The sequence below is a fragment of the Saccostrea echinata genome, unplaced genomic scaffold (genome assembly GCF_033153115.1).
Source record: "Saccostrea echinata isolate AGI-Se365-2 ecotype Australia unplaced genomic scaffold, CSIRO_AGI_Sech_v1 ptg000002l, whole genome shotgun sequence".
Taxonomy (NCBI): Eukaryota; Metazoa; Mollusca; class Bivalvia; order Ostreida; family Ostreidae; genus Saccostrea; species Saccostrea echinata.
Window position 1 is genome coordinate 31,968,191 of NW_026889751.1, and position 12,652 is coordinate 31,980,842.

Here is a 12,652-nt window from a genome sequence, read left to right on the forward strand (position 1 = left end):
AACATTTACTTTTTTTGAAAAACACTTTTACGATCTTTTTTTAAATACTTAAATATAATTATAAATAAATACTGTTGCTTGAAGTTTCGACTTTGTTGCTTAAAGTTTCGCTCAATATGAGAGCCTATCTTTAAGTAAGTATTGTGAGCCTTTGATACCAAACCTATGGAGAGAATGATTATAGGCACTTACGCCTGCTTTTCAATCCATTTCAGGTAGAGCTCTCGCGCTGTGATCGAAGGTGGTGTGTTCAAATCACGGCCGCGACCGACCTAAGTCGATAAAAAACTAAAAAATAGGTAGCAACTGTTCCTTCGTCAAGCGCTCGGCACTTTGAAGTGAAAGTTGCGGGTCTTTCGGATGAGACCTTAAAAACCGAGGCCCTGTAGGTTCAAACTTTTTTTCATTCTTTTTTCACAACCAATTTTCCCCCAATACACTAAATTCCTAAACTTTACCTATGCTACAGCTAGCAAATAGAGGGGGTGGGGGTGGGTTAGTCTTTCAATGAACATTTTCAAAGTTCGGAAAAAAGTGGGAAGGGGCCCTGCGTCCCTGATTCTTCGTGCCTGATAAATAACTTGTTTTCAGACTTGTCCACACTGACAGATAATTTTGTTTCACAGTACTTGTATTAGATTGTGTGATACACTTACCAGGGTTCGACATTAACTTTTTTAAGTAGTAGACCAATCGAGCTACTTCCGATAATATTTACTAGCCCTGACCATAAAAGCACTAGCCCTGACCAAAGTTGCAAATTTACTTCTTATAATCGAGAATTTTAATGAGGTAACTTCTGAAACCATATTAAGAAAGACATTGTCTTTTGCAAGTGTCAGTTGTTCGATAGTTCCCAGCAAATTGAGTTTGGTTCATCAGGACAGTATCATAATCCTTAAAGAAAATTAATTAAATAAAATCATTATCGTAAATATCAATAAATTTAAAACTGTACTATACGTAACTATTTTAACCATATTGATACTGAACGACAGTAGTTTCGACTGTGACTTGTCAATTACAGCCGTGGCTAAAATAGCGATTGTCCTTCATACAACGATGGCTTTGGAGAAAGAAAATTTCTTTTAAAGTTATTAGATTATTTATTTGAACATTGAATGGGACAGTTATTTTATCAACACGACCAAACGGTCTAGTTCCCGTACATTTTACACGACCGGACCACTCATTTACTAGACTGGGTCGGTCGGGCGTGCCTTAGTGTCAAACCCTGCTTACACTGCCGTAATGGGATGAAAGAATTTTCTAGACAGGTAACCTTGTGAAAAGTGAACCCATCATCCGATACAGCTTTTATTTATTTATTTTTTTTTGTCCGAAATTCCTTTTTGAACCTTTCTGTCGCTTTCTCATTCCAGTCTTCTTTTAACTTCACTGGATCTTCGACAGACAAGAAATTACATCTCTGGTATATGTGGAATGATCTTAAGTAGAATATACGGGTAAAAAATAAAGAGTCATAGCTGCCTCTCCGACGACACGGCTGACTCAAGAATTTAAAAGGAAATCACCTGATTCTATTTATAGATATACCTATTCAATTCAAGATCAAACTATGTAATATGATTTGAGGACGAGTGTTATATTTTCGTAGTTGCAAGTATGTCAAGTGACAATCATTTAATTTGTTCAATACTCAAATTCTGAGACAAAAGATTTATAAAATCAATAAAAATAAAACAAGTAGCTATGAATTTACAAACTTTAATAAAATAGCCTAGGACTGTTTTTTCCCGAGATACTTTCAAAGTGTAATGTGTATATTATCACTTTCTGAAATTATGTATATCATAAAACGTAATAAAGAAAACGTAGAAAAGATACACAAAGAAAAACAAATTTAAGAAAGCATAAATGGAAAAATGTGGGACTCGAACTCGGTATCACTATATTTACATTCCAGCAATCATACCGCTGCGCCAACGAAGTCAATGACGTTGAAGAAATAAATTTAAGACAGATTGCTAAATCTTACGATTATATGAGAAGAAAAATTGAATATATATTTTCATCATTTTCAATATGAAGACCACCTTTAACCAAAATTAGAAGCGCAGTCATTTCCAAATAAAATCATTCAAAAGTTGTTGGTTTTTTTGTTTTTTGTTTTTTTTTTTTTTTGTTTTGTTTTTTTTTTTTTTTGGTTATGGGTAGTCTTTGGCAACTGAGTTTGTCATCTTTAGGTGGATACCTCAATATTTACTATATACTCCATACAAACTGGATAATTTTCATATTTATCATATGAGGAAACTATTAATATTGAAATATCATTATTGTGTGATATGGTTTTACGCATGTATAAACTAAGATTGTATGACAACATTTTGGTTAAACAATGAATTTAAGAAATCACTAGTAGAGTAGGCGAAAATGCCTATCAAATGCGCTGTGGCTCTTTTACTAGGTGAAATATGAGCCTTTGTTTTTATATGGCTTTGCATAATATTAACGGCAATGTCTACAATATGTAGATGCAGATGCAACACGCCTATATTGTGCGTGTATTATAAAATCTAAAAATATATTAAACATCAACCGTGCACTTGTATAAATGACTGAAAATACAAGACTTCAGAATATTAATTAATCTGATCAGTCCTGACCAACAGCATCCAAAAGATTGGGAATTTATCCACCCCCCCCCTTTCCAAAAAAAAATAAGTTGCAAGGGGACCTATTGTGACGTCATCTTTGAGTTTACTGCTTAATTTATTTACATACATGCAGACGTCAACTATGCCGTTTCAGTAGCAAGATAAAATAAAGGCTAGGATTTAAGCATTTTCTTTTCTGCAATAATACTTTTAGTGATTTCATTTGTCAGCTGAACATTTTTATTTTATTGCTTTAGTATATTAAATTGATCTCTTACCTTCTTGCTGGCAACATTTATCAAGTGTAAGGCTTAGTTGTATAAAAAAAATATCGTTTCTATAAAACATTTTTTGCAGTTTTTATGCTATTTTCATGACAAATATATTTGTATGAGCAATATAACTATGGTCATTCAATGATAAATTTAGTTCTTTAACATTATTGCACGAAATACACCATTATTATTGCTCCTAGATAAGAACTCGCCTCTCGACTAACTTGGTATCCGCCACCGGAAATAGTCATGAATTGTCAAAATTAACATGCTGCACATTCCTCGAGCAAATTCTTTCCATTATTTTTGCTTGTCTTTTATCAAATTATTTTCAAATATATATGTTTTATTTTGCTCGAGGGGTGTGCACTACTTCAATTTTGGGAATTTGTTGTAAAAATAGTGGAAAAAATAGTAATTTCCGGAAAGAACGGATGTTTAAATCCTGTGAATACCTCTAATCAACGTACTTGCGAAATTTTGTTATGCATATATCAAAACTACGAATCTTCTTCTACTTGTACATAGTAATTATATTTTTTCAAACGTGTATATAAAAAAACGAAAAATTGTGGGCCTTCGAATAATACGTAACGTACTTAGTTCTTTACAAGTTCCACTTTTATTGAAAAAGCAATTGTCCATGGTGTCAAAAAGCATGGTCCTTAATTCATCTTGGAAAATGGTTGCATAAAGTGTAGAAAACTCTCCCGTTTTGATGCTTTTAATATTGGTAACATTTTGTGATTTCATATTTTCTGAAAGTTCCTTGATTTTTTAAGTATCCGCGTCTGGTTAAACCACTTCTTGAATATGTTGTTGTCAATGGTTATTTCTGGTTATTTAACTAAATAAATTTAATTTGAAAATCCCAGACCCCCACCCCTTCCGTTCCGAGCATGAGTTTTTTAAAATACTTTTAAGTGTCCTCTTTGTATCAAGAAACAACTTCACACAGAATTTTTTTTTCCGTGTACAAAAGCTTTTTGATGATATAACAACATGCTGTGATGTAAGTACGCGGAAGTCCTGAGATAAAGTTCAATTCTGTGAGTATTTGAGACATTACGATGTACATGTAAATATATATCATCATAAGCGCTTACAATGTATATAGTCAAAGTCTTACAAAAATAATTAACATCAATTCCAACATGATGTTTGATCATCCATTGATACCGTTATAGTTGCAAATTGGAAATTTGTATTTGATGGAAATCTTAACGTTAGGGAAATCCCTCTTTGCAGAAGAGAATAGTCTGCATACGTTTTATTGTACGTCGCATATTACAAATATTTCAAATGTTTAAAGGAGTTCAATAACATTTTTTTAATTTAAATATGAATTGAATGAGAATAAATATATATATGAGTATGTGAATGTATATTAGAATTTACTTCTTGAAAAAAAAAATACAAATATTGATATTTTTTTGGTTTCTTTTAAAATGTATCTTTTCATGAAACAGACTTTAGTCAAATTTTCGACCGTCTGTTAAATGTTTAATTATTGCATCAATCTCTAAAGGAACACTTCTATATAAATGATTATCTGACTTATAGGACCGGGATTGGTTTTATTCTTTACAAAAAGCTTGTCGATTTTCGTCATGAGTGTAGGCTACCTACATATACTTTTTTGTTTCTCATAAATCATTCCAGTATGTATAGATAGGAGGAATCTTTTCATAGATATTAACTATGAAGCATGATATTGTCAACACATTTTGAGTTTGTTATCTAAAAATATTTGATATTTTTGTTTATTTTTCATTGTGTATAATGGTTATGTCTATAGACTAAATTCTATGGTTGATGCTAGTATACATGTATGTTTATTTTACAACACAGTTACATGGATATAGCAAACTTGTCATTAATGTATACAAAATATATACTGAAACGCAAAAGAAACGCAACATCCTCGTTTAGAGGGAAAGATTATATATAGGATATAATTTTGTATCTAAAAAGTAAGGACATCTTCAACTTTGTAAATATCGGTAATTTAACAGTTGAATGATTTTTATCCCGGAATATGATTTTTTACCGGAAGTTAAGTATGAGTCCGCTTAACAGAAATCAAAATTTGCATGTTTAACAAAACATTTGGCAATAATATGGGATTTTAATTTAGGGATTTGTATCTGTTCATCATAGGTAATGCAGCAATGTTCCGAAAATCAAATTATCCTTTCTTTTCCGAAAGCGATACTAAGGCTTCCTAAAAATGACTTAAAGCTGAACATGATTCGTAAAAGCAATGTATCCGCCATTTTTGTTCGGATTCTCGCTATATCTGAGGACCCCTATATAAAGGGCCGGACTTGGGCACTGTTCAGTATAATCAGTCGACACCGGTGTAGACGGACGTATGCTATACAGCACTCGGTAGCGACAAAAATAGCTGTAATACCTCGTCTAATGCAGGAAAGTAAGATACAAAAGAAACTTACAATTATATTTGTACAGGTCAGTGCAGTATACAAACACAGATACACGTAACTACAATAAAATGTAAACAAAGGTAATGCAAGATAACCAGCACGAACACGGTTCGACATTCCACGCAAGACAATAAAGCAGTCAGGTGTAACGAATGCGAAGAGTATACCCTGGTGTTGATGTATCGTAGATATGATATCGAAAATGGCGTATGCCTATTTACGAGTCGTGTTCAGCTTATAAAATTAAGTACGCATTTCCATTGCTCCATCTGGAAAATCTCACAATAAAGGTGATGGAGAGTTGCAGATGCAAATATGCACCACATCATGCCTCAACAGGTTCTTGGGTATCATTAGCATGAATGACAGTCCTTGGACCGGAAGTCCAAGTGTTGCTTCACTGCGCTTGGCTAGAGAAAATTCGACCTCATCATCTGAGAAACAGGCGTTTAAAAATGGCAAAGGATATTTCTTTCGCTCAGATCTCGAGATTGATGAACCTATTGCATCAAAGAAATCAAGCTGCAACTGTTGCACATGGCAGACTTGCACGCTGTAATTGAATGGCCAGGGTGGGGTGTTTTAACATTCATGTCTTACTTTCTAAAGCTAAAAGATAATCATTTTACATTTTTTCAAATCTTTGATGTTTTTGAATCGAGTTTTACCTTACTGTATTCATTTTTGAAAATCATTGCATAAAAAATATTTGAAGATTACTGCTTGTTGCGTTTTTTTTTTTTTTTTTTGCGTTTCAGTATATAAATGAAATCCAATGAAGAGCAGATACTGATATGTAGCCCTTCTGTTTCAAACCTTGGGATCTGAGTTTAGAACATTGACACAGAACAAAAGTACATGTATGTAGTTCTAAATATATTAAGCTCAAATAATATAAGCAATAAGTAACGTACTTTCCAGTGCAATAACCCAGACAAGCACCAGTAGTGCAGACGGAGTAAAAGCAAGGTGATTAAATTCTAAGGAATATATGTAATATAGAAACCCATCGCAGTTCATTTCAGGTGAGAATACCTGTATCGAATAACACAGAGTAGATAATTCTTTTAATTTCTTTTCCTCGAAGAAAGTGCGTTATACTTAGGTATAGTTCCGCTTGACTGTGTTTTAGCTACAATGAAATTCACGATTTGCTCTCTCATTAGTGTCTTTTATATCAAGAATGAACATGCATAAAAGATAGATAATTGCAGGGAAATACACCAAAACCTATAAATAAAATTAAAATAGTCTTTGAAAAGTCGAGAATTTAAATCTATAAAGTGTGGTACCAGGTGGATTCGATCCACGACTCTAAAAAATATCCTCCGTGTTAATACTCAGCTGTATACCAATTGATCAATCCTGATTATGAATACGGTTGTCATAAATGTGAACCATGCAGGTTTGTCAAAAACAGGTCTTCCTTATTTTGTAGTTTTTTGTGATTTTCGACCCTAAAGCCGGGGTGCCCCTAAAGTATCTTATCTTTGATTATTCCTTACACCATAACCTATCAAAATATCATAATTTTATTTAGGAGCAGGTCTTTCCTATAGGACTTCAGGACCAAAATTCACGCAAAAATCGGTGCTTTAAGGGACAAAATGCTCTTTAGGCCAACTTCGGGGGTTAATTTTAAAGTTGCAAATAATAAAGTTTAGGTTTAAAATGCAAATTTGAAAAATTTAGACAAATAAATGGTAGAAAACATCTAAATTAAATGAACATTGATTTTTGAATATTACTTTTTCCGGGAAACTTTTTTCTCTTCTATAGGCCAAAGCTTTTGAAAACCCGAATACACCCTTTGCAGACATCAAATGTTTTGTAAAGCAATATTGAAAAAATATTTTAATTTTGTTCTGCTTAACTTTTACAAAAATTGAGTACAACATAAAGATTACTTAAGCTTAAGATGTTTCATGATCCCGGGGCCTGGGGTGGAATTTTCGTGGTTTGAGGAAGTTTTACTGGTACGAGATTTGATTTCCCTGTTAAAGGAGAAAATTATACTGTAGTACATGTATGAAGTTTTGGCATTTCGTGGAGAATACGAGATCGTGGGTCTCTTCATACCAGGTAAACAATGACAATTAACCCCCAGCGAATATTAGTGTTTTCACAGTAGTTAAACACAGTTAAAATTGGATTAACCTTAGAAAAAGACGTTGAAATTTTGTTACTAAATAAAAGTTAACTGAAGTAAACTATAGTGTACATTGTATTTTACCAGGGTTCTTTTAAAGGAAAATTAAACAATAAATTTTAAATACAGGACATAATGTAATCATGAACATTTATAGACCACTTTCTCCTTTATGCAGTAATATTCCACAATCACCTGTATATGGTGTTGTCTACCAGCTGATTCGTTACTCAATGCAAGAGCATGTTCGGAGAACAATCAATTTTTAAACGCAGTCTACTAAGTAACACGAAAGTCGATGGTACAAGGTGTTCTCGTTTAACGTCAGGATATCGCAAATTTTATGGTCGTTAAAATGGTTATGTTTGAAAATACAAGGAATCGTTTGGCCGTATGGTGACCGACATGTTTCTCATCAATTTAAAGTAGTGGTGGCAACGAGTACCCGGTTTTGAAACCGTCGAACGATTCGAGTATCGCTAAGCAAAACTGCTACTCGGATATACATAATTTCTCCTGGGTAAAGAAAACGTAATGAGAAAAAAAAATGTTATTTTGTTTTATAGTACAATTTATTTTCATTACAAAATAAATCAAATTATTATAGCAATGAAATAAGTTCACTTGTACCCGATTAAACTGCGTGAAACCAAAAAAAAAAAAAAAAAAAAAAAAAAAAAAAAAAAAAAGAAACTTATGTGAGTCCTAGCTTCATTATATAGTGTTAATTCAATATTGTTCAAGTCATGACCCCCGGATTAAGGTTGGGGGCAAAATAGGGGTTCAAAGAAGAAATATATAGGAAAAAAATCTTGAAAAATCTTCTTCTCAAGAAAAGCAAACCCTTGAAAAGTCATTTTGATACGAAAGCATCCTCATATAGTGTAGATTCAAGTTTGTTCAAATTATGACCCACGTGGGTAGGGTGGGGGCACAATAGGGGATCACATTTTTACATGGGAATATATAGAGCAAAAAATCTTGAAAATCGTCTCAAGAACAGCAAAGCCATGATTAGTCATATTGATATAAAAGCATCCTCAGATAGTATAGATTCTTGTGTTTTAAAATCCCGGGAGTAGGGTGGGGGCACAATAGGGGATCAAATTTTATATAGGAATATATAGGGAAAATCTTGAAAAATCTTCTTCTCAAGAACAGCAAAGCCATGATTAGTCATATTGATATGGAAGTATCCTCAGGTACAAGTAGTGTAGATTCAAATTTGTTCAAATCATGACCCCTGGGGGTAGGGTGGGGCCACAATGGGGAATGAAAGTTGTACATAGGAATATATAAGAAAAAATCTTCAGATGAAGAAGACCAAGGCCATATTGATTCAGGTAAGCATTGTTGCCCATGGGCCTCTTGTTTTTTATATTAGATCTGACATAGATCATTTAACGCCCCAAACACGAAACTGCAGTACTCAAGTAGATATTTTTTACTTTCAGGAATGACTAAGGTCTAGATTTGGAGTCCTTCCCTCTCTCACTTGTGTATATTCATCACTCACTTGACCCTTCGTGATTTAGCGTACAGCATCTAAAGTACAATATCAGCTTATTTATCTGGATAAGTTTTAAATGCAAATTGATAGGTACCAATATGTCAATGACTATATACAATGCTTCCTGGTTAGGAAATTATTAGAGGGTATAACACGTTCCCGCAAATCAGAAGACCGTTGTTTACCGATTTCCGAAATCATTTTGAAAAAGCTCACACCAATTTCAAGTTAAGTGTGCTCCTCTAACTTTGAAACATACCTATTTTGCTCTGCCTTTTTCCTAGCGTACCATGCCTTTTTGAGAGTCGGTAAATTTACATGCAATAAAACAGGTGATATTCGCCATATTGTGGGCATTAACAGTATACACATTTTATTCAATCAGTCATTAAATAAGAAAGTATTAAAAAAAATAACAGTAGTTACATATTCCAAGACTGACCAAACAGGAAATGCTTCAGCAATTCAGTTGAACGAGTGATCTATGCCAGTTATATGCCCCTCTTTCATTTGCAAAGATATTTGTCTGTCAGACCAAAAATAAATGGTCAGCTTTTTATTCACGTAGACGACAGCCCACTTTCCCGTTATCAATTTACAAATAAGCAATAGGTGCCTAAATATTTTAGGTCTTTCAAACTCACGTTACACTTCCCACTCGTTCCAAATTGGGGCTGCCTCGGACTTCTTTTCTAAAGGGCATTCTGAATCCGAAATTATAATGAAAAACGGTAGATGGATTTATCATGCTTATAAAACTTATATCAGACTTATATATAGACTTATATTAAACTTAATATATTAGAACTAAGTGAAATATAATTTATCACATAGGGCAGGGACAAAGTATATGGATATTTGGGTCATCCATTACCAACCGGGCTTTCCAACGCGCAAGCCTTTCATCTGGGACTTAGACGACTAAATTATCACGTCCTTGGGCAGGGCAAGGGTGATCTAACATGGAGGAAGTTGTTCCCTCGGCCCGCATTCAGTTACTATCGAGGTATGAACCATCGCCTGAAATTTTAATTATTCACTGTGGAGGTAGTGATATTGGAAATGTGCCTTTACTTGAGCTACGCTTAAAGATGAGAAAAACATTTCATTTGAATCGGTCTAAGCTTTCAAACACCGTCCTTGGGCGGTCTCATATACGATCGATTTTTTTTTTTTATTTTCACAGTTTATCTGATTAATGGCTTTGATTCCCAAGGGGTATACACGTTTTGAAGATCTTATTTAATTATCTTATTAATTACCTGATTTAACAAGATGTTGTCCAAGGCAGCAAAAGCATATATTAGAAAATTCAAAAGAAATGCCGATTTCAAATCAGTAGAATGTAGGGCTATACCCACAATTGTCTTTGGAATCAATATTGTCAGCTCACCAGAGCCAAAGGTTCAAGGGAGCTTTTTGATCGAAAAGTGTCCTCGTCAGTATGTCCTGTCATCTGTAAAAAAAAAAAAGTAGAGTATGGACCTCTTCTCCAGAACTACTTACCAATTTCAACCAAACTATCCATAGTGTATCCTTCAGTGATGGGGATTCGTTTATTCAATAAATAGTCATGCATTCTTTCAAAGAGAGATAACTAAGAATTTGTGAAAAAATTGGTAAAAACTTTCTTCTCAAGAACTTGTGGACCGAAAACAATGAAACTTATAATACGCAGGCTTCATGATATTGGGTAAATTCAATATAATTCAAATCACATGACTCCAGGTACAGCGCTAGCGTGAGGCCATAGGAGAATAATATTTTACACGTGAATATATAGCTAAAAATCTTTTAGATTCTTCTTCAGAAGAACAATTTTGTCATGTTTAGTTATGATAAGTGGGAAACGATATATCGTCGTTTTGTGTAGGTTCAAGTTTCTTCAATCATGGAATTTGGGGTAGCAACTGGGCCTCAATAGGGGAATAAAGTTTTACGTGGGAATGTAGTGGAAAATTGTTTTAGGAATCAGCAAAGCCGTGGTTAGTCATAATTATTTGTTACCATGCCCACGTTACTGTTATAGTATAGATTTATATTTCAAATTATAGAAATCGTCGCCTCCAAGGATAGGGCGGGGTCATAAAAGGAAAGGATATGAAAAATTTCCTATTAAAAAAAAAGGGGAAAAAAGATCACGATTAATAATATTTTATAGGGTATAAATAGAGCACGTCTAACTCAGATTTTCGGTATCAGAGTTTTCTCTGAGATTTACAAGACACTTATGTGCATGTGAAGGGAAGAAATCTTTCTCAAGAGTAGCAGGTCTACTAAATGATATTAAAATGCAAACATCGCTTAGCTGCAATTACCTTTTTATACATTGACCCCGCGGTTAGGATACGGGGCAAAAATTTGAGATTAAATTCTAAATTATGCATGTACATGTATGTACGTGAAGGCTACAGGAAAAAAAAAATCAAATCTTTTCCAAAGGGAGCATCAGTACCACATATTAGTCATATTGATGCATTTCAAAGTGATGAATTCAAGTTTGGATATATCTTAACCCCTTGAGGCTAGGGTGGGACCACAACATAGGGTCAAAATGTTTTATGGGACGGATCTATATGTTGCGGGGTGCGGAGGAGGGTCTGTAGAGGGGCTACGTAATTGATTCAGTGTAAATGTGTTCCCTCTCTGAGCCGGAAAATTTTTCATAAATTAAATGGGAACCATTTTAGTGCATCTTTGAAGTGTTTGATAATCAAAATCTAACAGATGAATGCTGAATTTATTTCAAAAATGATATTTTTGATATTTTGTTTTTGAAGGGCCGGGTGCAATATCACACTCAAAATAGGTAATAGAGAGGGAAAACTTCTGAAGAACAGATGAGAGCTCTGGTGAGCGATTTGGCCCATGGGCCTCTTATTTTAGTGTCACGGACATAGTACTTTTTCGGACATCATAAGTTTTAAATCTTTAATGGGGTTAATCGTTTTAATCGTTGTCTCTGCTTTAATAAATCGGGCTCAACATTCCGTAATTTGGGAAGTTTAAACATGGATTCTTCGGGAGCGGGGAAGAAGATGACGGAGATACAGATTGGTATTCTTACAGGTATGCCTCCCAGAAAGTGGGTCATGAGTGAATATAAGTCAGGAACTGGCCAGATAAACTGTCATGGATGGGTGCCCAAGGGAAAAATATCTGAACAAAAACGAAAGTAGATTGCGCACGCTGTTCAGCTGTTTACTGCACATTGTACATAGCTGTATATGGGCATACATGGGGCTACTGCGTCTCACTTTAACACAGACACTTTTTCCCATAACAGAGCTGCATTTACAGGACTAAAAGTTTTGGCATGGTCATTTACAGAAGTTATTGATTAAAAATTCCAAACAAAGTCTCAACAATCATTAAATTTCTCCTTCAAATGATTCGTATCTACATGTAAGTATACTTGATATACATTAAAATAATGCTAAATTACACAGAACTAAGCTAAAGCAAGCAAATCGAGAAATTTCAGGTTCAAGCTCCAGTTTATACAAGTTATTTAGATAAGCAGTACCAACATAACCAATCAAGGATGTTTGGTGCTGCATCGATTCAGTTTTGCAATGAATGAGTTTATTTGTTCTGTGATGTTTCTCACTGAAAGCAAAACAAACTGTCTTGATTTAATTTTTATTTTT

At 34.0% G+C, this 12,652-nt stretch overlaps 1 protein-coding gene across 2 annotated transcripts in view; it reads left to right on the plus strand.

Annotated features, from left to right (window-relative positions):
- The first annotated feature begins 12,011 nt into the window (after positions 1 to 12,011).
- LOC133177663 (gephyrin-like) overlaps positions 12,012 to 12,652 on the plus strand; it is a 55,389-nt gene continuing 54,748 nt past the window's right edge. For both annotated transcript variants that reach the window (XM_061312615.1, XM_061312607.1), the window contains exon 1: positions 12,012 to 12,071. In XM_061312615.1, coding sequence (XP_061168599.1) covers positions 12,014 to 12,071 — 58 coding nt within the window. In that variant the 5' untranslated portion in view covers positions 12,012 to 12,013. The remainder of the gene's footprint in view (positions 12,072 to 12,652) is intronic.